The sequence below is a fragment of the Mustelus asterias genome, chromosome 12 (assembly GCF_964213995.1).
Source record: "Mustelus asterias chromosome 12, sMusAst1.hap1.1, whole genome shotgun sequence".
Classification (NCBI taxonomy): domain Eukaryota; kingdom Metazoa; phylum Chordata; class Chondrichthyes; order Carcharhiniformes; family Triakidae; genus Mustelus; species Mustelus asterias.
In genome coordinates this window covers 109,074,682-109,095,721 of record NC_135812.1, presented here as the reverse complement: position 1 = coordinate 109,095,721, position 21,040 = coordinate 109,074,682, and the positions used below count along the sequence as shown (strand labels likewise).

At 44.6% G+C, this 21,040-nt stretch overlaps 1 protein-coding gene across 1 annotated transcript in view; it reads left to right on the top strand.

Moving 5' to 3' along the window:
• Nucleotides 1–21,040, top strand: part of LOC144501824 (uncharacterized) — a 109,610-nt gene that overhangs the window by 9,352 nt on the left and 79,218 nt on the right. The window contains exon 2 of the mRNA XM_078225877.1: nucleotides 11,966–12,078. Within this exon, the coding sequence (XP_078082003.1) occupies nucleotides 11,966–12,078 (113 nt within the window). The remainder of the gene's footprint in view (nucleotides 1–11,965; nucleotides 12,079–21,040) is intronic.

Sequence of the window (21,040 nt, the reverse complement as noted above, 5' to 3'; positions counted from 1 at the left end):
GATGCTCAGAAGGTGAATAAATTCAAAACTGAGATTGCTGGATTAAGGAATGTGGAGAAGGGTAAGAAAATGAAGTTAGTGTAGAAGATCAACTGTGATCTTACTGACTGGCAAAGTACTATTCCTTATTCACTTATTAAACTCTCTTCACACGATAACACTCTATGTAGAATCCTTAATGCAATCAAACATTGCAAGGTGACTCCCAGCAGCATTCATTGTCAGACAGCAATTGACACTGAAAAGATAAGGAAGTGGTAGAATATGTGACAAAAACTTGGTGAAAACTAGGAATTAAGGAACATCTTAAAGGAAGAGACAGGTAGAGAAGTGAAGCAATTTCAGGAGGGAATTCCAGAGCTTGGGGCCGAGCAAGTTGAAGGTGCAGCTGCCACGATGGAGCAATTAAAATTGGGATGCTGAAGATAGCAGAATGGAGAAATGCAGAGAACTGGGAGGGTTATGGAACTGGGGATTACAGAGATAAGGAGGAGCAAGACTGTGGGGGGAGGATTTAAACACAAGAATGAGATTTTTTAAATCAAAGTGTTGCCTGACTGGAAGCCAATGTGTAGGTCAGTGAGCACGGGGATGATAGAGGAATGGGACTTGGGGTGAGTACACAAAGTATCAGAATTTGGACGATCTCAAGTTTACAGGGGGTTGAAGAGGGAAGGCAGGCCAGGAATGTATTAGAACAGTCAGCCTGGAGGTGATAGTCATGGGTGAGGGTTTCAGCAGAAAATGAGGCAGAGGAAGAGACAGGTGATGACACAGAGGTGAAAGTAGACTTTTGGTGATGGGGTGGACTTATGGTCAGGAGACCAGCTTAGTAGAGGAGGAGTGAGTGAGTTAAGGAGGGATTGGAACACAAGGATGAGAATTTTAAAATGGATATGCTAGGGGAGAACCTCAATTCACCAGAGGCTGGGGATATTCAAATAAGACAGGCAAACTGTGATATCTTGTGTAAAGGAGCAGCTGAGACAACAATTAGCCTCCTCCCCACATGCATGGGCACAGAAAATATCCTGTGTCCAAGTGAAAGGAGAGTTTTGTTTTTACTAAAACATGATGTTGGTTTAGTTTGGTGTGCCGTGCAGCCGATTGGTTTGAGTTGATGAACCGCGGCATTTACCTTAACTATGGGATTATTATTGGGCAAACACAGCTGGGACAGAGCTCTTCTGTACTCATACCATGATTAACACTCTGTCGAGTCCAGACCATGATTAATTACTTTGGGAATAGCTCAGAAGAAAAGCCATCTGTTTAGAACAGTGGCAGCATTTAACTGGCAACAGCAAACTGACACCATCATAGCCTGGGGTAGGAAGAAAACTGATCACAGCACGGGACAAATAATATTTGATGGGGAAAGATGGTGCTGTGGAAAGAGCAAGCTCCATCTGGAACAATCCATATTGTCCACTCTTCTGGTCCAGTTCTCAGAAGTTCACTTATTAACCCAGTTGTACCTCAATTCAGTCTCTAAACAGCTAGACCCAGGGAACCAGCCTCCCCCGGCCCCCTCCATCCACCTCACCACAACTAAGCCAGCTTCCCCCAGTCGGTGTAGCCAGCACTCCCAGAATATTCACTGCACCCAAAGAAATATAATTGTGCAAAATAATGTTCAAGCATATCAGAATGCTTTGTAAATTAGAAGGGGTCTTGATGGTCAAACATTGTTTTAAAAGGGGTCTTCCTGTGACTCGCCCTTTAGAAGGGGTCCTGATGGTGCATTTGCTGAACTTATCTTGCTGCAACAGAGTGAGGAAGTCATCCAGAGCAACAACACAAATAGCAAGTGTATCTTAGGCTACTCTCCCACTCAGTGCTGTAAGCAGGTGTCATTGTGGCCACGAAGGACATCATTGCATCAACAGATCTCCCTGTGGGCTTTGTGGAGTATAAGTTCCCCTTTTAAGTGGGCGGGAGCTCACCCAATGAGAAATGAGCAGTGGGAGTTTAAAACCCGCACTCACAGCCTGGACTGGGTGTGGAGCTCAGGACTTGTGTTGCTGTAAGCAATGAGCAAGGCTTTTTCTTTATGTTAAATAAAGCAGTGCGATAGTGGAAGACTGGCCCTTGGTGACAAGGGTAAACAGGATTTTTTTGCCTCCTCCTGGCAACTTTCATCACAACACAAAACCCCAGGAAATAGAAACAGGAGTAGGCCACCAGGCCCTTCATCCTGCCCTGCCATTCAATATGATCATGGCTGACCTATGCTGCCCTCAACTCTTTTTCTGTGCCATTTCCCCATAGCCATCTGTTTCTCAATCTATCAAATATTTATCCACCTCCACTTTAAATAATTCTAATGATCCTGCATCCACTACTCTTTGGGGCAAAGAATTCCAGAGATTCACCACCCTCTGTGAGAAGAAATTTCTATGAACCTCAGTTTTAAATGACCGGCCCTTTATCTTGTAGCGATGTCTCCTTGTTCGAGACTCTCCCACTAGTGAAAACATCTCGCCATCTACCCTGTCAAGCCCCTCAGGATCTTTGAATAAGGTCACCCTCACTCTTTAACCTCCAAGGAACGCAGACCCAGACTATTTAGTCTCTCTTGATAGGACAACCCTCTCATCCCAGGAATTAATTAGCCTGGTGAATCTTCTTTGGACTGCCTCCAATGTTACTTACAGCACTTAAGGTGCAGATCCAGGTACTTTTAGAAAGAGTTTATGGTCTCTGCCTTCACATCATGGGCAGTGATTTCCAGATATCCACCATCCTCTGCATTAGAAAGTTCTCCCTCATGTCCCCACTATAATTTCTGCCACAGCTTGAATCTACATCCCTGGTTCTGAATTCTCCACTAAGGGAAACAATTTTATCCTGTTCACTCTATCTCTTCCACTCATAATTCTGTGCACCTCTATCAAGATACTCCTCAGTATTCTTTGTCTCAAGGAAAATAACCCCAATCTATCCAATCTCTCCTCATAGCTACACTTTTCTAGCCCCGGAAACATTCTTGTAAACCTCCTCTGCACTCTCTCCAGAGCAATTACATCCTTCCTATAATATGGAGATCAGAACTACACACTTGTTGGACCTGCCTGCTAGCTTTTTGTGATTCATATACAAGAACACCTAGATCCCTCTGCACTTCATTCACCTACAATCTCTCTCCATTTAGGTAATAATCTGCCTTTTGATTCCTCCTAATGAAGGGCATGACCTCACACTTGCCCACATTAAACTCCATTTGCTAGGTTTTCATCCAGTCACCCAATCTATCTATATCTCATTGCAGAATCCCAATATCCTCATCACAACCTGCCCTTCCAACTATCTTGGTATCATCAGCAAGTGTGGAAACCTTACATTCTGTTCTCCTTCCTCCAGATAATTAATGCAAATAGTGAACAATTGCGGGCCAATGACTGATCCCTGCAGTACTCCACTAGTTATATCTTTGAAATGACCCATTTATTCCAACTCTGTTTTCTGTGTGACAGCCAGTTTTCAATCCACACTAACTCACTTCCTCCAATTCCATAGAACAAACATAGAACATAGAACATTACAGCGCAGAACAGGCCCTTCGGCCCACGATGTTGCACCGACCAGTTAAAAAAAAACTGTGACCCTCCAACCTAAACCAATTTCTTTTCGTCCATGAACCTATCTACGGATCTCTTAAACGCCCCCAAACTAGGCGCATTTACTACTGATGCTGGCAGGGCATTCCAATCCCTCACCACCCTCTGGGTAAAGAACCTACCCCTGACATCGGTTCTATAACTACCCCCCCTCAATTTAAAGCCATGCCCCCTCGTGCTGGATTTCTCCATCAGAGGAAAAAGGCTATCACTATCCACCCTATCTAAACCTCTAATCATCTTATATGTTTCAATAAGATCCCCTCTTAGCCGCCGCCTTTCCAGCGAAAACAATCCCAAATCCCTCAGCCTCTCCTCATAGGATCTCCCCTCCATACCAGGCAACATCCTGGTAAACCTCCTCTGCACCCTCTCCAAAGCCTCCACATCCTTCCTGTAATGTGGGGACCAGAACTGCACACAGTACTCCAAGTGCGGCCGCACCAGAGTTGTGTACAGTTGCAACATAACGCTACGACTCCTAAATTCAATCCCCCTACCAATAAACGCCAAGACACCATATGCCTTCTTAACAACCTTATCTACTTGATTCCCAACTTTCAGGGATCTATGCACCATGGGTTTTTATTTTATGCACCACCTCTTATGTGGCACCTTATCAAATGTCTTTTGGAAATCTGAACACACTACATCTACAGGTTCCCCTCCATCATCGTCGCGAACAAGCAGCTTTCCTCTCCAGTAAGGAAAAATAATGTCTCTCTTTGGTAAACTTGAACCTATGACCTAAACAGAAAAAACTGGGCCCAATATGCAGGGAGCATGCACTACTTCTTCCAACAAATAATATTGAGGGAGGTGAAAAACAGAAAGGCATCAGTGTTGGGACCTCTGTTGTTTGTGGTATATATAAATGATCTGGAGGAAAATGTGGGGGGTCTGATCAGTAAGTTTGTGGAGGACATGAAGATTGGTAGAGTTGCTGGTAATGCCGGGAATTGTCAGAGGATACAACAGGATAAAGATAGATTGGAGATTTGGGCACAGAAATGGCAGGTGGAGTTTAATCTGGACAAATGCGAGGAAATTTTGATATCCAAAGAAAATCCAGGCAGTGTCAATGTCAGTAAAATTAAGGAGATAGTCATCGACTTCAGGAAGCGTAGTGGAGGATATGCCCCTGTCTACATCAATGGTGATGAAGTGAAAATGGTCGAGGGTTTCAAGTTTCTAGGTATCCAGATCACCAACAAACTGGCTTGGTCCCTTCACGTCGACGTTTTAGTTAAAAAAGCCCACCAACACCTCTAACTTCTCAGGAGGCTAAGGAAATTCGGCATGTCCACTATGACTCTCACCAACTTTTACAGATGCACCTCGGAAAGCATTCTTTCTGGTTATATCACAGCTTGGTATGGCTCCTGCTGTGACTAAGACCATAAGAAACAACCCATCACACAAACCAACCTCCGATCCATTGACTCTGTCTATACTTCCCACTGCCCCGGAAAAGCAGCCAGCATAATCAAGGACCCCACGCACCCCGGACATTCTCTCTTCCGCCTTCTTCCATTGGGAAAAAGATACAAATGTCTGAAGTCAAGTACCAACCAACTCAAGAACACCTCCTTCCCTGCTGCCATCAGACTTTTGAGTGGACCTACCTTATATTAAATTGATCTTTCTCTACACCCTAGCTATGACTGTAACACTACATTCTGCACCCTCTCCTTTCCTTCTCCCCTCTGTACTCTATGGACAGTACGTTTTGTCTGTATTGCGCACAAGAAACAATACTTTTCACTGTATCCCAATACATGTGACAATAATAAATCAAATCAAATCAAAATGCTGGCCAGGCGTGACATCTGGTGGCCCGACCTTGACTTTAACCTCATGGTGCGACCTGTGCCGGGAGAAACAAAAGCTCCCTCAGCCTCTTTGCACCCATGGGAGTGGCCTGGCAGGCTATGGGTGAGAGTGCATGTGAATTTTACCAGGCTTTTTATGGGCTCCATGTTTTTGATCCTGGCAGATGCAAACTCAAAATGATTAGAGATACATCGCATGAGCTCCACTACTTCCCATGCCATGATTGAGAAACTATGACAGAGTTTCTGTACGCACGAGATAACAGAAGCCCTTGTGTCTAAAACAGCACCAGTATTGAGTTCCAAAATGTCATGCTTTCCAATGACATCTAACATATCAAAGCACATCGTCAAACGAGCTGGCAGAACAGGCAGTACAAATATTTAAAACAGGCATGAAGAAACAACTGGTGGCACCTGTAGAGACCAAACTGGCATGCTTTTTATTTGAATATAGAACAAGCCCACACACAATAACAGGAATCGCTCCAGCGGAACTGTTAATGGTACATCATATAATCAGCCCAGAGATATAAAAGATACAAAAGTCTGAGGTCATGTACCAACCGACTCAAGAACAGCTTCTTCCCTGCTGCTGTCAGACTTTTGAATGGACCTACCTTGCACTAAGTTGATCTGTCTCTACACCCTAGCTATGACTGTAACACTACATTCTGCACTCGCTCATTTTCTTCTCTATGAACGGTATGCTTTGTCTGTATAGCGCGCAAGAAACAATACTTTTCACTGTATGTTAATAGATGTGACAATAATAAATCAAATCAAAATATCAGCTTTATAACAGGCCAAGCCTACTCTTCCCAAACCTGCCAGGGAGGGTGGAGTCTAGACAAGAGATAATGACTGCAAGAACAGAGAGGACATTGGGAGTAAGTGATCAGGTTTATGTGAAGAACATTGGTGTTGGTCCCAGCAGGGTCCCTGGGATCATAATGGAAAAAACGGGGCCAGTGTCCTCCAAGGTGCAAGTCCAGGGTAAGGTTGTGAGTAAACACCTGGACCACCTCAGGAGCAGGGTGTCCTTCCAGAGCAGGGGATCAGCCCCAGAGCAAGGGGTCCTCCTAGAGTAGGAGATCAGCCCCAGAGCAGGGGGTCAGTCCCAGAGCAGGGGGACCACCAGAACAGGGGGTCCGCCCCAGAGCAGTGGGTCCGCCCCAGAGCAGGGGGTTCTCCCGGAGCAGGGGGTTCGTCCCAGAGCAGGGGGTCCACCCAGAGTAGGGGATCAGCCCCAGGGCAGGGGGTCCGCCCCAGAGCAGGGTGTCCCCCCAGAGCAGGGTGTCCCACCAGAGCAGGGGGTCCACTTCAGAACAGGGGGTCCCCCAGAGCAAAGGGTCTGCTCCAGAGCAGGGGGATCCACCCCAGAGCAGAGGGTCCCCCAGAGCAGGGGGTCCCCCCAGAGCAGGGGGTCCACCCCAGAGCAGGGAGTCCCCCAGAGCAGGGAGTCTGCGCCAGAGTAGGGGATCAGCCCCAGAGCAGGGGGTCCTCCCAGAGCAGGGGGTCTGCCCCAGGGCAGGGGATCTGCCCCAGGGCAGGGGGTCTGCCCCAGAGCAGGAGGTCTCACCCAGAGCAGGGGGTCTGCCCCAGAGCAGGGGATCAGCCCAAAGCAGGCTTTGTTACCAGCCATGGAAATGGCTGCTGCCAGCACAGAAGACTGAAAAAAAAAATTCCACAGCACTTGCCCTCAGCAGAATCTATGCTACAGAAATAGACTGAAAACTTCCCCCTCCCTCATCAGTGTACAGGAGAACTCCGGCTTACAAATAAATTGCCAGTAAAATCTGTTGAATGTTTTAAAACCCTATAATCTTGGTTAGCTTTGCCTTGTCTTTTGGTACAAGACTTAGAGAGATCACGAAGGAAAGGATACTGTCTGATTCCAAATGACTCAGAATGGGACAGTCTGGTGTGCATCTCATTAGAGGTAGCTGACGGTCTATTATTACTGGGATATACAACAGCAATGGGAGGGTGTGGGCACTTATTCCCAAACTGGAACACAAGACCAAACATATTGTAGGAAAAAACAATATTCAGTCAAATCTCAGCTTATGGAGTCTTCCAATTATTCCAACATTATCCACTGGGGAACGAAAAAAAGCAGGATGGAAGAAAATTACTTTCATCTATACAGCACCGTTCACATCCTCAGAACCAGATAATCTGTTTGGTTTGACAGATCAATGTTGAGCAGGACATGAGAAGAAGACCCTGTTGTATATAATAGTGCGCTAGGATCTTTTACATCTATCTGAGAGTCCAGATGGGACCTTTGGTTTGATGTCTCACTCAAAAGACAGTGACAGGAATTTTCCGGACCACGCAAAGATCCATTGACTTCGGGTGGGATTTTCCGGCATTGGGGTGAGCACGGCTGGAAAATCCTGCCCAGTGTTTCTGACAGTGCAGCAGACCCTCAATACTGCACTGGGAGTGTCAGACTGGGTGATGTACTGAAGTCTCTGGAGTGGGACTTGAACTCAGGACTTCCTGAGGTAAAAAGCAGGGCTGCCAGCCATTGAGTCATGGATGTAAAGATCACAGTTGCTCACAGTCAGTTCATTCACTTTCCTCGTGGACAATGGGCAGCAACATGGGACAGGGCATTTTAGAGAGTGCCAGATCCTAAGGCTTGTACCCAGCTGACACCCATACAGGGACATACTCCCTTGTTCAGTCTTGAGTCTGCTGCTTCAATGTGGAATATGTTTGTGGCCAGCTGCACTGCATTAGTCTCATGGCTGCTTACATCCCTGGGATCTGCCACATGCCTTCAGTTTCAAAGAATCATTCCTCTGAGGTAGATAGTGGACTTTTTATTTGTTACAGGTGTAAAACAGGCCCACTGGAAATGCCTGAAACCAGAGGGTGGGCTGGACCATTTTTCAGACATCCCTCATGGTCCCTAATGGAGGCTTTAGGTCCCTCACATTTGTAAATAAGAGTGAATGATCAAAGATAAAAGTATTTAACCGGGGAAAAAACTGACAGGAAACATTTGTGAAATATGACAGTACATCAAAACAATGTGAAATATTCAAATAGGAGAGGGTACAGAGCACACGTTGCCACAAGAAGGAAAGAGAGTCAATTCAAATCAGTTATCCCCAGGATAAATAGAAAAACTAGGATTCAAATGAAACTACTATTTTATAAACCTGGGAGAATCAAAGTAACTGAAAGGTACAGAAGGAAATGAAGAGGAAATATGAAGAATGTCCAGAACATAAAAAGAGATGTCAGAGAATCTTACACATAAAGAAAATAGCAAAGTAATAGCTAGTTATAGTGTAGGGCCAATCACAGATAGTTAGGGGGGGAGGGGTGGGGGGGGAGTCGCGGGCAGGGGCGTGGGGTTGGAACTGGAGTGGATCCTCGAGTGGATTTTGGAATGCAAACTCTAAGTACCAGTATTACTACAAGAGAAGGGATTAAAGCATTTTTTTGGGAGTTGACTTTGGAAACTCTCATGTGACAATCAGCTGGGGGAATTCCGAGGAGAAATCCACAGACACTAACTTGGATTCAGAGCAGAGTGTGTATTTGACCACAGCCAACCTGTGTGCTTGAATAAAGGACTTTTTATGCCAAAGAGAACATGTTGGCTTCAAATGTACTTTGTCATTCATGTTAATTTTAAAACCTGTGTGTATTTGTTAAGCTAAGGTGGTAGTAAAGGAGTATTGTATTATAATCTATTTTTCCCTGTTTAATAAATGTTTTTTCCTTGTTGCTAAATCTAATCTTATTGAGTACAAGGGTTGGGAAATCATGTTGCAGCTATATAAAACCTTGGTTAGGCCGCATTTGGAGTATTGCGTGCTGTTCTGGTCACCACACTATCAGAAGGACATGGAAGCTTTGGAGAGAGCTCAAAGAAGGTTCACCAGGATGTTGCCTGGCCTCGAGGGTGTGGACTATGAGGAGAGGTTGAATAAACTAGGATTGTTTTCACTGGAAAGATGGAGACTAAGGGGAGACTTGATAGGGGTCTACAAAATTATGAGAAGCACCGACAGGGTGGATAGTCAGGCTTTTTCCCAGGGTGAAAGTGTCAATTACAAGGGGGCACAGGTTCAAGGTGAGAGGGGGAAAGTTTAAGGGCGATGTACAGGGGATGTTTTTCAAGCTGTGAGTGGTGGGAGCCTGGAAAGCGCTGCCAGAGGAGGTGAAGGAAGCAGGCACATTAACAACATTTAAGAGGCATCTGGAAAGTCCATGAATAGGGTGAGAATAGAGAGATACGGACCGAGTAAGGACAGAAACTATTTTTTAGTTTAGTTGGGGCATCATGATCAGCACAGGCTTGAAGGGTTGTAGGGCCTGTTCCTGTGCCGTACTTTTCTTTGTTTTTTGTTCTTTCTAATTAACGGTTCTGTGACTCTGTTCCTCCATGTTTGATCAAAGTAAAAGTTACCGTCTTTTGAGGCAGGGTTCCATTCTGGGATCTTCCCATCCAGTTATAACATGGACCATAACAGTAGAGAGAATCAGAGATAGTGTAGGGCCAATCAGACGATAGCCAGAGATAATGAAGGACCAATCAGAGATAATGTAGGCCAATCAGAGATAATGTAAGCCAATCAGAGATAGTCAGAGACAGTGTAGGGCCAATCAGAGATAGTCAGAGATATTTTAGGGCCAATCAGAGATAATCGCAGATAGTGTAGAGCGGCTCGGTGGCACAGTGGTTAGCACTGCTGCCTCACAGCGCCAGGGACCTGGGTTCAATTCCTGGCTTGGGTCACTGTCTGTGTGGAGTTTGCACATTCTCCCCCTGTCTGTGTGGGTTTCCTCCGGGTGCTCCGGTTTCCTCCCACAATCTGAAAGACATGCTGGTTAAGTGCATTGACCCGAGCAGGTTCCGGAGTGTGGCGACTCGGGGAATTTCACAGTGACTTCATTGCAGTGTTAATGTAAGCCTTACTTGTGACTAATAAATAAACTTAACTTAACTAATCAGAGATAGTCAGAGATAGTGTAGGGCCAATCAGAGACAGTCAGAGATAGTATAGGGCCAATCAGAGATAGTGTAGGGCAGGGTGAGATGAGAAAGAAAACCTAGTTCTGGAAAATATGATCAAATTGAAGATACTTTGCTTTGGTTGTCACGGTAGAACATAGAACAGTACAGCACAGAACAGGCCCTTTGGCCCACGATGTTGTGCCGAGCTTTATCTGAAACCAAGATCAAGCTATCCCACTCCCTATCATCCTGGTGTGCTCCATGTGCCTATCCAATAACCGCTTAAATGTTCCTAAAGTGTCTGACTCCACTATCACTGCAGGCAGTCCATTCCACACCCCAACTACTCTCTGCGTAAAGAACCCGTAGAGTGTAATATTGGGAATGAAAGGACACATAAGCAGATGATGGAGTAATTTATAGTCTAGGATAATGACAGGTAAATTAATACTAATGAATGGTGGAATTCCAAGTGTAAGGGTATTGAGACCTGATTCCATAGATCCTGAATGCTGAGGCAAGTCACAGAGAAACTAACAGAGCATCCATCTCTAATTTTCAAAAATCCTTAGAATGGAAGTTTGTCAGAGGATTGGATAACTCCCAAAACTTCTTCAAAATGGAGAAAGGAATAAACTGAGCAACTTTACACCAACATTGGCACGGGATAATTTAGAAGCCCTCATATAGGATAGTGTTAGTGTGCACCTAGAATGACATGGCATAATTCAGGTCAGTGTGAATTTATAAAAGCAAATAATTTCTGACCAAGCTTGAGGTTTTTTTCCGGAGATACCAGTGTTTTGGAACATAATGTAGTGGATGTTGTTTCAGTGGAGTTTCAAAAGATGCTGGATAAGATGCGATATAGGAACTTTGTTGATATTAAAACATACTGGGCAGCTAGGCAAAGGGCAGAAAATGGGGAAAAGTGCCAATGTATAATTTGGACTGGAGGGATATAAACAGCCGTGTCTTCAGGGTCAGTGACATATTTAAGTTATCTGTATCTGGGTCTGGGAACCACATTATCAAAATTTGCAGATAATGGAAAAACAGCAGGAGCTCATTCAGTCCCTTGAGCCTATTCCACCATTCAGTTAGATCATGGTTCATCTACACTTCAATTCAATTTACTTAACTTAGCTCCATATCGTTTGATACCCTTCTTTAATAAAAATCTATTGATCTCAAATTGGCATGTTCCAATTACTACCACCCCCCCTCAACCATCCCCAGCGTCTGTGGAGAGAGACAGAGTTAATGTTTCTAATCTAAGCAACTCTTCTTCCGTGTTAAAGAGAGAGAAATGGGGAGTTTATACCATTGAAGAGAGGGGTGGGGGGCATGTGGAACAAAGTAAAAGGAGTTAGGAGAGATTGGCAAAGATGTTATGAGCACAAGACAGAGGGAGTGTTAATGTGGTGTTTAAGGTTCAAGAAGGTGCTGATAGTGTCATAAAGGTAATGATTATATATTGTTTAAACCACAATTTGAATAAAGTGTGCTGCTTTGGTGCTTCATTTTAGGGAGAATGACCAGACCATGGAGATGGAATGGAAGGGGTTAACTGAGATAATCGCAGTGATGAAGAGAGAGGCCAGAAACTTGGATCTGTTCGTTATCGCAGAGAGGGTTAAAGGTAAGTCAGGAGCAGTCGGCAGTGTCCTGGTGATGTGGAGAGGTTGGAAGCTCAACTTGGGCTCAAAGGTTCTGATTGGTTTAGTTTCAGCTTGAGATAGTGACAGGACTGAGAACAGGGTTTGTGGCTGGGACTGAAGACAATGGTTTTGCTCTTCCCTGTGTTTAACAGGAGGCGTATTGGATGTTGGCCAAGCAGAGTAACAACACAGAGCCATGGGAAAGTTGAGAGAGGTCATGGGTGGTGAGGTCGTTATCAGCGTACATGTGGAACCTGATCTGTTTTTGGATGAGGTCACCGATAGGCAACATGTAGATGCGGAATAGGATGGGGCCAAGGATGGATCTTTGGGGGACGCCAGAGGTAACAGTGTGGGAACAGTCCATTGTAGGTGATTCTCTGGCTAGGGCTGGCTTGTCAGTTCAGTGTACACATTCTAGTGCTCAAGATGTACTAGGAAATTTGCCATATGGTATGTTCCATTTTACTGCAATACTTCTGACATAAAATTCTCAAAGAATGGTAGGATACAGGGAGCTGGTTCGAATATGAAGTTGAAGTAGATAATCAGCCACCATCATACTGAATGGTGGCCGGGGGCCATATGGTGTTCCCCTGCTTATATATTCTCATGATGTATGCTCTTAAGGTAATGCAATAGATGTAATTCTCTAAACTTCCAAAAGACCTTTGGTAAGGTGTCCTATAATAGACTAATGAATAAAGTCAGAGGATGTGAAGCTAGGGGACAAGTGGCAGGATGGATTGTTAGCTAGCTGCAATACCAAAAGCAGAGAGGGTAGTTACTCAGAGTGATAGGGTGGTGTTCCACTTGGATCAGTGCTGGGACCGCTGCTCTTCACAATTTATATTCACCATTTGGACTTCGGAATCAAAAAGAAATTTTTAATTTATGGATGACACCAAATTGTGGGAGGGATTGTGGGAGGGATAGGGTTAGTACTGAGGAGGACTACAAAAATTACAGGAAGACATTAAGGAGTGGCAAATGAAGTTCAACACAGATAAATGTGAGATACAAGTCAAGTTTCCTTTATCTGTAATTCCAAAAACTGAACATATTCGCTCTCTTTTTGAACCTCATCGACCTTTAGCACAGGATTCCTGTCCCCTGAGCTGACATGAACCTCACTGACCACACCCTGTGTTTATTATTCAGTGATACATCTTACCTTGAGCCATTTTTATTACTTCAGAGTATAACTATCCCAGGCTTTGGCTATTGTCAAGTTATTACACCTTGGCCTATATGAGGTACCCAAAAACCAAAATCATCTGAAATTTGAAACACAATTGGTCCTGAAGGTTTTGGATAAAGGACACTCAACCTGTAGTACATTTTGATAGGAAGAACAGAATATTTGGAAGTTAGTCAAGAAAGGAGAGGATGATGGGAATCTCAATTGCCAAGCATTGGATGTTGTGCCACAGGTTAGCAAGACCACAAAACAAGCAAATCAAACACTAGGGTTTATTTCTAGAAGGATAGAATTGAAATTAAGGAAATTATTGCTAAACTTGTATCAAACTTTGGTTAGGCCACACTTAGCACTGTGTACTTTCGTCACCATATTATAAAAAGGATATAAAGACTCTGGAGAGGGTGGAGTGAACATTTACGAGGATGAAACCAGAAATATGTGGATATACCTATCGGGAAAGAGTGAACAGGCTGGGTCTCCTGCCTCATAGGGGAAAATAAAGGCTAGCTGGTGACCTAATGGAGTTCTTCAAAATTATGTAAAGGATATAATAGAGTGGATAGAGAGAAGGAGAGACCGTCAATACAAGATAGTCATTAGGAAATCTAATGGGGAATTCAGAAGAAATGTATTTACCCAGAGAGTGGTGAGAATGTGATGCTTGCTACCACAGATAGTGGGTGGAATGAATATTATCGATGGATTTAAGGGGAAACTAGACAATCCTATGAGGGAGAGGGGAATAGAGAGTTAAGATGGTAGATTCAGATGAATTTAGATTTGGATAGCTCTGCCTTATCTCAGTTCCAGAGATTTTAAATCAAGTTATTCAGACTGCGGCCTGGACACACTTCTCAAGAACTGCCGCTAAACCCATTCGTTGCTGTATTGGTCAAACTTCACCAGGTTACCTGTCTCAAAAAAATAAGGAATATTTATTAATGGGATGTAATAGAAGAAATCATAGAATCCCTACAGTGCAGAAGGAGGCCATTCAGCCCATCGAGTCTGCACCGACCACAATCCCACCCAGGTCCTATTCCCATGACCCCACATATTTACTTCGTTAATCCACTAACACTAGGGTCAATTTAGCATGGCCAATCCACCTAACCTGCACACCTTTGGAAAGTTGGAGGAAACCAGAGCATGCGGAGGAAACCCACGCAGACACGGGGAGAATGTGCAGACTCCACACAGACAGTGACCCAAGGCCGGAATTGAACCCGGGTCCCTGGCGCTGGTTCATGGAAGATTGATGTTTGTCATTATACATTTTTGAGCAAACCTGGAGCCTATTCTCACCAGCACAATTTCAAGTGCATTTTCGGCACAAATGGAAACACAATCCCAGGGCACCGCGAATGTTTGTGCAGGTGATGTAACTCTGCAGTTGCCAGGCAACGGAACCTTGCCATCTGGTAAACGTTATGTGTGACTTCCAACAATAGCAAGCTAACGGCAGGTAAAGCCAGGCTGATGGGGTAATTAATTAGCAAATCTTACAGGGATTGTGGGAGGCAACACTGCAAGGCAGAAAATAAATGCCTCATTTACATGAGGAGCACGGGCTGCAGCTGTGTGCTCACATTATTAATGTCTCCTCAAAGGACTTAACGCACATTAACTGGGACAAAGCAGCGCATCACACGGCACCCATCAGCCTCACATTTAGACCAAGGCTCAGCACCATGGTGTGGCCAGAATAGCGGATTCACCCCTTTAATCAACTCTCACACTGTCCCCCAAGCACAAACAGCAATAGTTGTAAAAATCTAGTTGAGTCTGATATTGTTGGAGTGTGAAAGAATTGATACAAGAGCAGTACAAAAGCTACACTGGAGCTGAGTCAGAAACGGTAACTGGAGCTACAGGGCTGGGTTGGAGCGACATTGGGCTGGGCCAAGCTATAGCAATAGGAGCTGGTATGATCTGTTGTTACAGTTTCTTTTGCCCTAACATTGTCCCTCCTTTCACTTCTGACAAAGGATCCATGACTTGAAACATTAACCATGCTGGCAGCTTCCTCTGTTCCTGATCATAAAATTGTTGCAAAAACAGAAAATGCTGGAAAATCTCAGCAGGTCTGACAGCATCTGTGGAGAGAGAATAGAGCCAACGTTCCGAGCCAACTGTTGCACTGTCCAATGTTCACGGAAGTCTTTTAGGAAAGGAAACTTACTGGGCAGGATTTTGCGGCCTCACCTGGGCGAGATCGGAAATTCCTGCCCGAGGTCAATTGAGATTTCCGTTGTCGGATCCTCACCCGCTTCGATTCCTTGGCGGACGAGGTGGTAGAATTCCACCACTGTCCTTCTCCGTTCTGGTCGATATGCAATTCTAGTCCCACATTAATGTCCTTGACTCGATTCTTACATACAAACATACTTATTAAGAGCATGAGTAGGCCACTCGGCCCCTCAAGCCTGCTTCGCTATTCAATATGATAATGGCCGATCTGACTGTAACTTCAACCCCACATCCTGCCTATCCCCGATTACCTTTCACCCCCGTGTTAATTAATAATCTATCCAGCTCTGCCTTAAAAATATTCAAAGACTCTGCCTCCACTACTTTTTGAGGAAGAGATTTCTTCAGCCGTGCTAAATTCTACTTCAGTGTACCCGAACAGGTGCCGGAGTGTGGCGACTAGGGGATTTTCACAGTAACTTCATTGCAATGTTAATGTAAGCCTACTTCTGACACTAATAAATAAACTTAAAAACTTAAATGATTTCCAGAGAGTCACAGCCCTCAGAGAAAAAGAAAATCCTGCTCACCTCTGTCTTAAATAAGCAACCCCTTAATTTTTAAACAATGCCCCTAGTTCTAGTTTCTCCCACAAGAGGAAACATCTTCTCCATATCCACCCTGTCAATCAACCCAACCATCCCCTGAGCTCCACATTCTAATCACACTCTCATTAAATAAGTCTCTCTTGAAGTTTTTATGGATTTATTAATCACAAGGCTTACATTTATAACCTCAAGAAATGTTCCCATGAGTCCATCAGAAATACAAAATTATAAGTTATCAGGATCTTAAAGGTTTCAGTCAAGTCGCCTCTTATTCTTATTCTGACAATAATCTCTCCCTCAATGTCAACAAACCGAATGAGATTGTCATCGACTTCAGGAAGCGTAGAGGAGAACATGCCCCTGTCTACATCAACAGGGACAAAGTAGAAAGGGTCGAGACCTTCAAGTTTTTGGGTGCCCAAATCACCAAAAACCTGTCCTGGTCCCCCCATGCCGACACTAGAATTAAGAAAGCCCACCAATGCCTCTAATTTCTCAGGAGACTAAGGAAATTTGGCATGTCAACTACGACTCTCACCAACTTTTACAGATGCACCATAGAAAGCATTCTTTCTGGTTGTATCACAGCTTGGTATGGCTTCTGCTCTGCCCAAGACTGCAAGAAACTACAAAAGGTCGTGAATGTAGCCCAATCCATCACGCAAACCAGCCTCCCATCCATTGACTCTGTCTACACTTCCCGTTGTCTTGGCAAAGCAGCCAGCATAATTAAGGACCCCATGCACCCTGGACATTCTCTCTTCCACCTTCTTCCGTCAGGAAAAAGATACAAAAGTCTGAGGTCACGCACCAAACAACACAAGAACAGCTTCTTCCCTGCTGCCGTCAGACTTTTGAATGGACCTACCTTGCATTAAGTTGATCTTTCTCTACACCCTAGCTATAACCACAACACTTCATTCTGCACTGTCTCGTTTCCTTCTCTATGAACGGTATGCTTTGTATAGCGCGCAAGAAACAATACTTTTCACTGTATGCTAATACATATGACAATAGTAAATCAAATCAAATCAAATCAAAAATCAAATCAAATGTTCCAAACTCCAGCAGGTACAAACCTAACCTCCTCAAACTTTCCTCATACGACAACCCACCCATTAGTCTAGCAAACCTTCTCTGAACTGCTTCTAATGCATTTACATGTTTCCTTAAGTAGGGAGAGCAATACTGTACACAATATTCCAGACACTGGGGCGGCACGGTGGCACAGTGGTTAGCACTGCTGCTTCACAGCACCGGGGATCCAGGTTCGATTCCCGGCTTAGGTCACTGCGTGGAGTTTGTATATTCTCCCTGTGTCTGCATGGGTTTCCTCTGGGTGCTCTGGTTTCCTCCCACAGTCCAAAGATGTGCTGGTTAGGTGCATTGGCCATGCTAAATTCTTCCTCAATGTGCCCGAACATGCGCCGGAGTGTCGTGACTAGGGGAATTTCACAGTAACTTCATTACAGTGTGAACGCAAGCCTACTTATAACTAATAAAATAAACTTTAACTTTACATGGTCTCACCGATTGCTTTGGCCTCAGCTTGTATCAGGCATAGGAATGTGCAATGGCTTTCTCAATGATGTCCACATCCTGAGAATGAACAAAATAGCATGTGGGTGATGGGTATTAATATTTAAATGAACGGTTCAATGGGAGGAAATCAGATACCTCATTTAGTCTTCGCAGCTGGAACTTTCCAGCTGTTTTCACTGGCAGTATTTTCTGATCCTGCCAATGGGCACCCTCACCATGGGTTTCCCAGCTGCGAAGGCGGGGAGGGGTGGGGGTGGGGGGGGGGGGGGTGCATTCAACAGGAAACCCCGTTGACAATGACGGGACCAGAAGATGTCACTGCCGGTCAATGGCGGGCCCCCACCGCCATCGCCAGTACATGGCGGTCATGTGGAAACTCCCAGCTTCTGTCTTTTCTCAGAAGTCTCATGGTCAATAATTCCTCCATAAATAATCTTCCACTTCAGCCATTCGGCCCAACTGGCCTTTGTTAGCTTCATCTCATCCTATCAGCAAACTATTCTATTCCTTTCTTTCTTGTGTGTTTATCCAGCTCCCCTTTAAATGTATCTGTGTCATTCACCTTAGCCAGTCACCGTGGTAGCCAGTTCCACATTCTAAGCACTCTCTCGGGAAAGAAGGTTCTCCTGAATTCTTTATTGGATTTATTAATCACCAGGCTTACATTTATGACCTCCAGAAATGTTCCCATGAGCCAATCAGAAGTACAAAGTTATAAGTTATCAGGAACAAAGTTTTCCAAAAGTCAGGTTTTCAGAATTTTCACATTTTGGTGCTCTATCAGTTGGTGCTATTTGGTGCTCATCCTTGTGTAATGAGGACAAAGTAGGTGGAAAGCTCCCTGATTCCCTGATTCTCTTCAATTGTCACTTAGTATTTTGTAACTATTGATGCATATTAATTAAATTTAAGAACCTGGATGGTGGTATTTGGAATGTGACCTTTTAAATGGGTTATTTCTCAAGCCTCAGCAGGTATTGGCAACATGTATAGTTGACTTGATAACTAAATAGTGCCCGTGTTACATTTAGTAAAATAATTTTACTAAAGAAGAAATTGCTAAGCAGATTATGGATATGTGTGGGGGTCAGAGGGTAGTTGTCATGGGGGACTTTAACTTTCCAAATATTGATTGGAACCTTTGTAGGACAAATAGTTCGGATGGGGCAGTTTTTGTGCAGTGTGTGCAGGAGGGTTTCCTGACACAATATGTGGATAGGCCGACAAGAGGTGAGGCCACATTGGATTTGGTACTGGGAAATGAACCGGGCCAAGTGTTAGATTTGGTTGTGGGAGAGCACTTTGGAGATAGTGACCACAATTCGGTGTCTTTTGTTATTGCAATGGAGAGGGATAGGGCTGTATGGCAGGGCAAGGTTTACAATTGGGGGAGAGGTAATTATGATGCGATTAGGCAAGAATTAGGGGGCATAAGCTGGGAACAGAAATTGTCAGGGAAAGGCACTAATGAAAAGTGGAACTTTTTCAAGGAACAAATACTGGGTGTCCTTGATAGGTATGTCCCTATCAGGCAGGGAGGAAATGGCCGAGTGAGGGAACCATGGTTCACGAAAGAGGTGGAATGTCTTGTGAAAAGGAAGAGGGAAGCTTATGTAGGGATGAGGAAACAAGGTTCAGATGGCTCGATTGAGGGTTACAAGTTAGCAAGGAACGAGCTGAAAAAGGGGCTTAGGAGAGCTAGGAGGGGACACGAGAAGTCCTTGGTGGGTCGGATCAAGGAAAACCCCAAGGCTTTTTACTCTTATGTGAGGAATAAAAGAATGACCAGGGTGAGGTTAGGGCCGGTCAAGGACAGTAGTGGGAACTTGTGTATGGAGTCAGTCGAGATAGGCGAGGTGATGAATGAATACTTTTCTTCAGTGTTCACCAAGGAGAGAGACCATGTTTTTGAGGAAGAGAAGGTGTTACAGGCTAATAGGCTGGAGGAAATAGATGTTCAGAGGGAGGATGTCCTGGCAGTTTTGAATAAACTGAAGGTCGATAAGTCCCCTGCGCCTGATGAAATGTATCCTAGGATTCTTTGGGAGGCAAGGGATGAGTTTGCAGAGCTTTTGGCTTTGATCTTTGGGTCCTCGCTGTCCACGGGGATGGTGCCAGAGGACTTGAGAATGGCGAAAGTTGTTCCTCTGTTTAAGAAAGGGAATAGAAATGACCCTGGTAATTATAGAGAGGTTAGTCTTACTTCGGTGGTTGGTAAATTGATGGAAAAGGTCCTTAGGGATGGGATTTACGACCGTTTAGAAAGATGCGGATTAATCCGGGATAGTCAGCACGGATTCGTGAAGGGCAAGTCATGCCTCACAAATCTGATTGAATTTTTTGAGGAGGTAACTAAGTGTGTTGATGAAGGTAGGGCAGTTGATGTCATATACATGGATTTTAGTAAGGCGTTTGATAAGGTCCCCCATGGTCGGCTTATGATGAAAGTGAGGAGGTGTGGGATAGAGGGAAAGTTGGCCGATTGGATAGGTAACTGGCTGTCTGATCGAAGACAGATGGTGGTGGTGGATGGAAAATTTTTGGACTGGAGGCAGGTTGCTAGTGGAGTGCCACAGGGATCAGTGCTTGGTCCTCTGCTCTTTGTGATTTTTATTAATGACTTAGAGAAGGGGGCTGAAGGGTGGATCAGTATATTTGCTGATGACACCAAGATTGGTGGAGTAGTGGATGAGGTGGAGGGCTGTTGTAGGCTGCAAAGAGATATAGATAGGATGCAAAGCTGGGCTGAAAAATGGCAAATGGAGTTTATCCCTGATAAATGTGAGGTGATTCATTTTGGTAGGACTAATTTAAATGTGGATTACAGGGTCAAAGGTAGGGTTCTGAAGACTGTGGAGGAACAGAGAGATCTTGGGGTCCATATCCATAGATCTCTAAAGGTTGCCACTCAAGTGGATAGAGCTGTGAAGAAGGCCTATAGTGTGTTAGCTTTTATTAACAGGGGGTTGGAGTTTAAGAGCCGTGGGGTTATGCTGCAACTGTACAGGACCTTGGTGAGACCACATTTGGAATATTGTGTGCAGTTCTGGTCACCTCACTATAAGAAGGATGTGGAAGCGCTGGAAAGAGTGCAGAGGAGATTTACCAGGATGCTGCCTGGTTTGGAGGGTAGGTCTTATGAGGAAAGGTTGAGGGAGCTAGGGCTGTTCTCTCTGGAGCGGAGGAGGCTGAGGGGAGACTTAATAGAGGTTTATAAAATGATGAAGAGGATAGATAGAGTGAACGTTCATAGACTATTTCCTCAGGTGGATGGAGCTATTACAAGGGGGCATAACTACAGGGTTCGTGGTGGGAGATATAGGAAGGATATCAGAGGTAGGTTCTTTATGCAGAGAGTGGTTGGGGTGTGGAATGGGCTGCCTGCAGTGATAGTGGAGT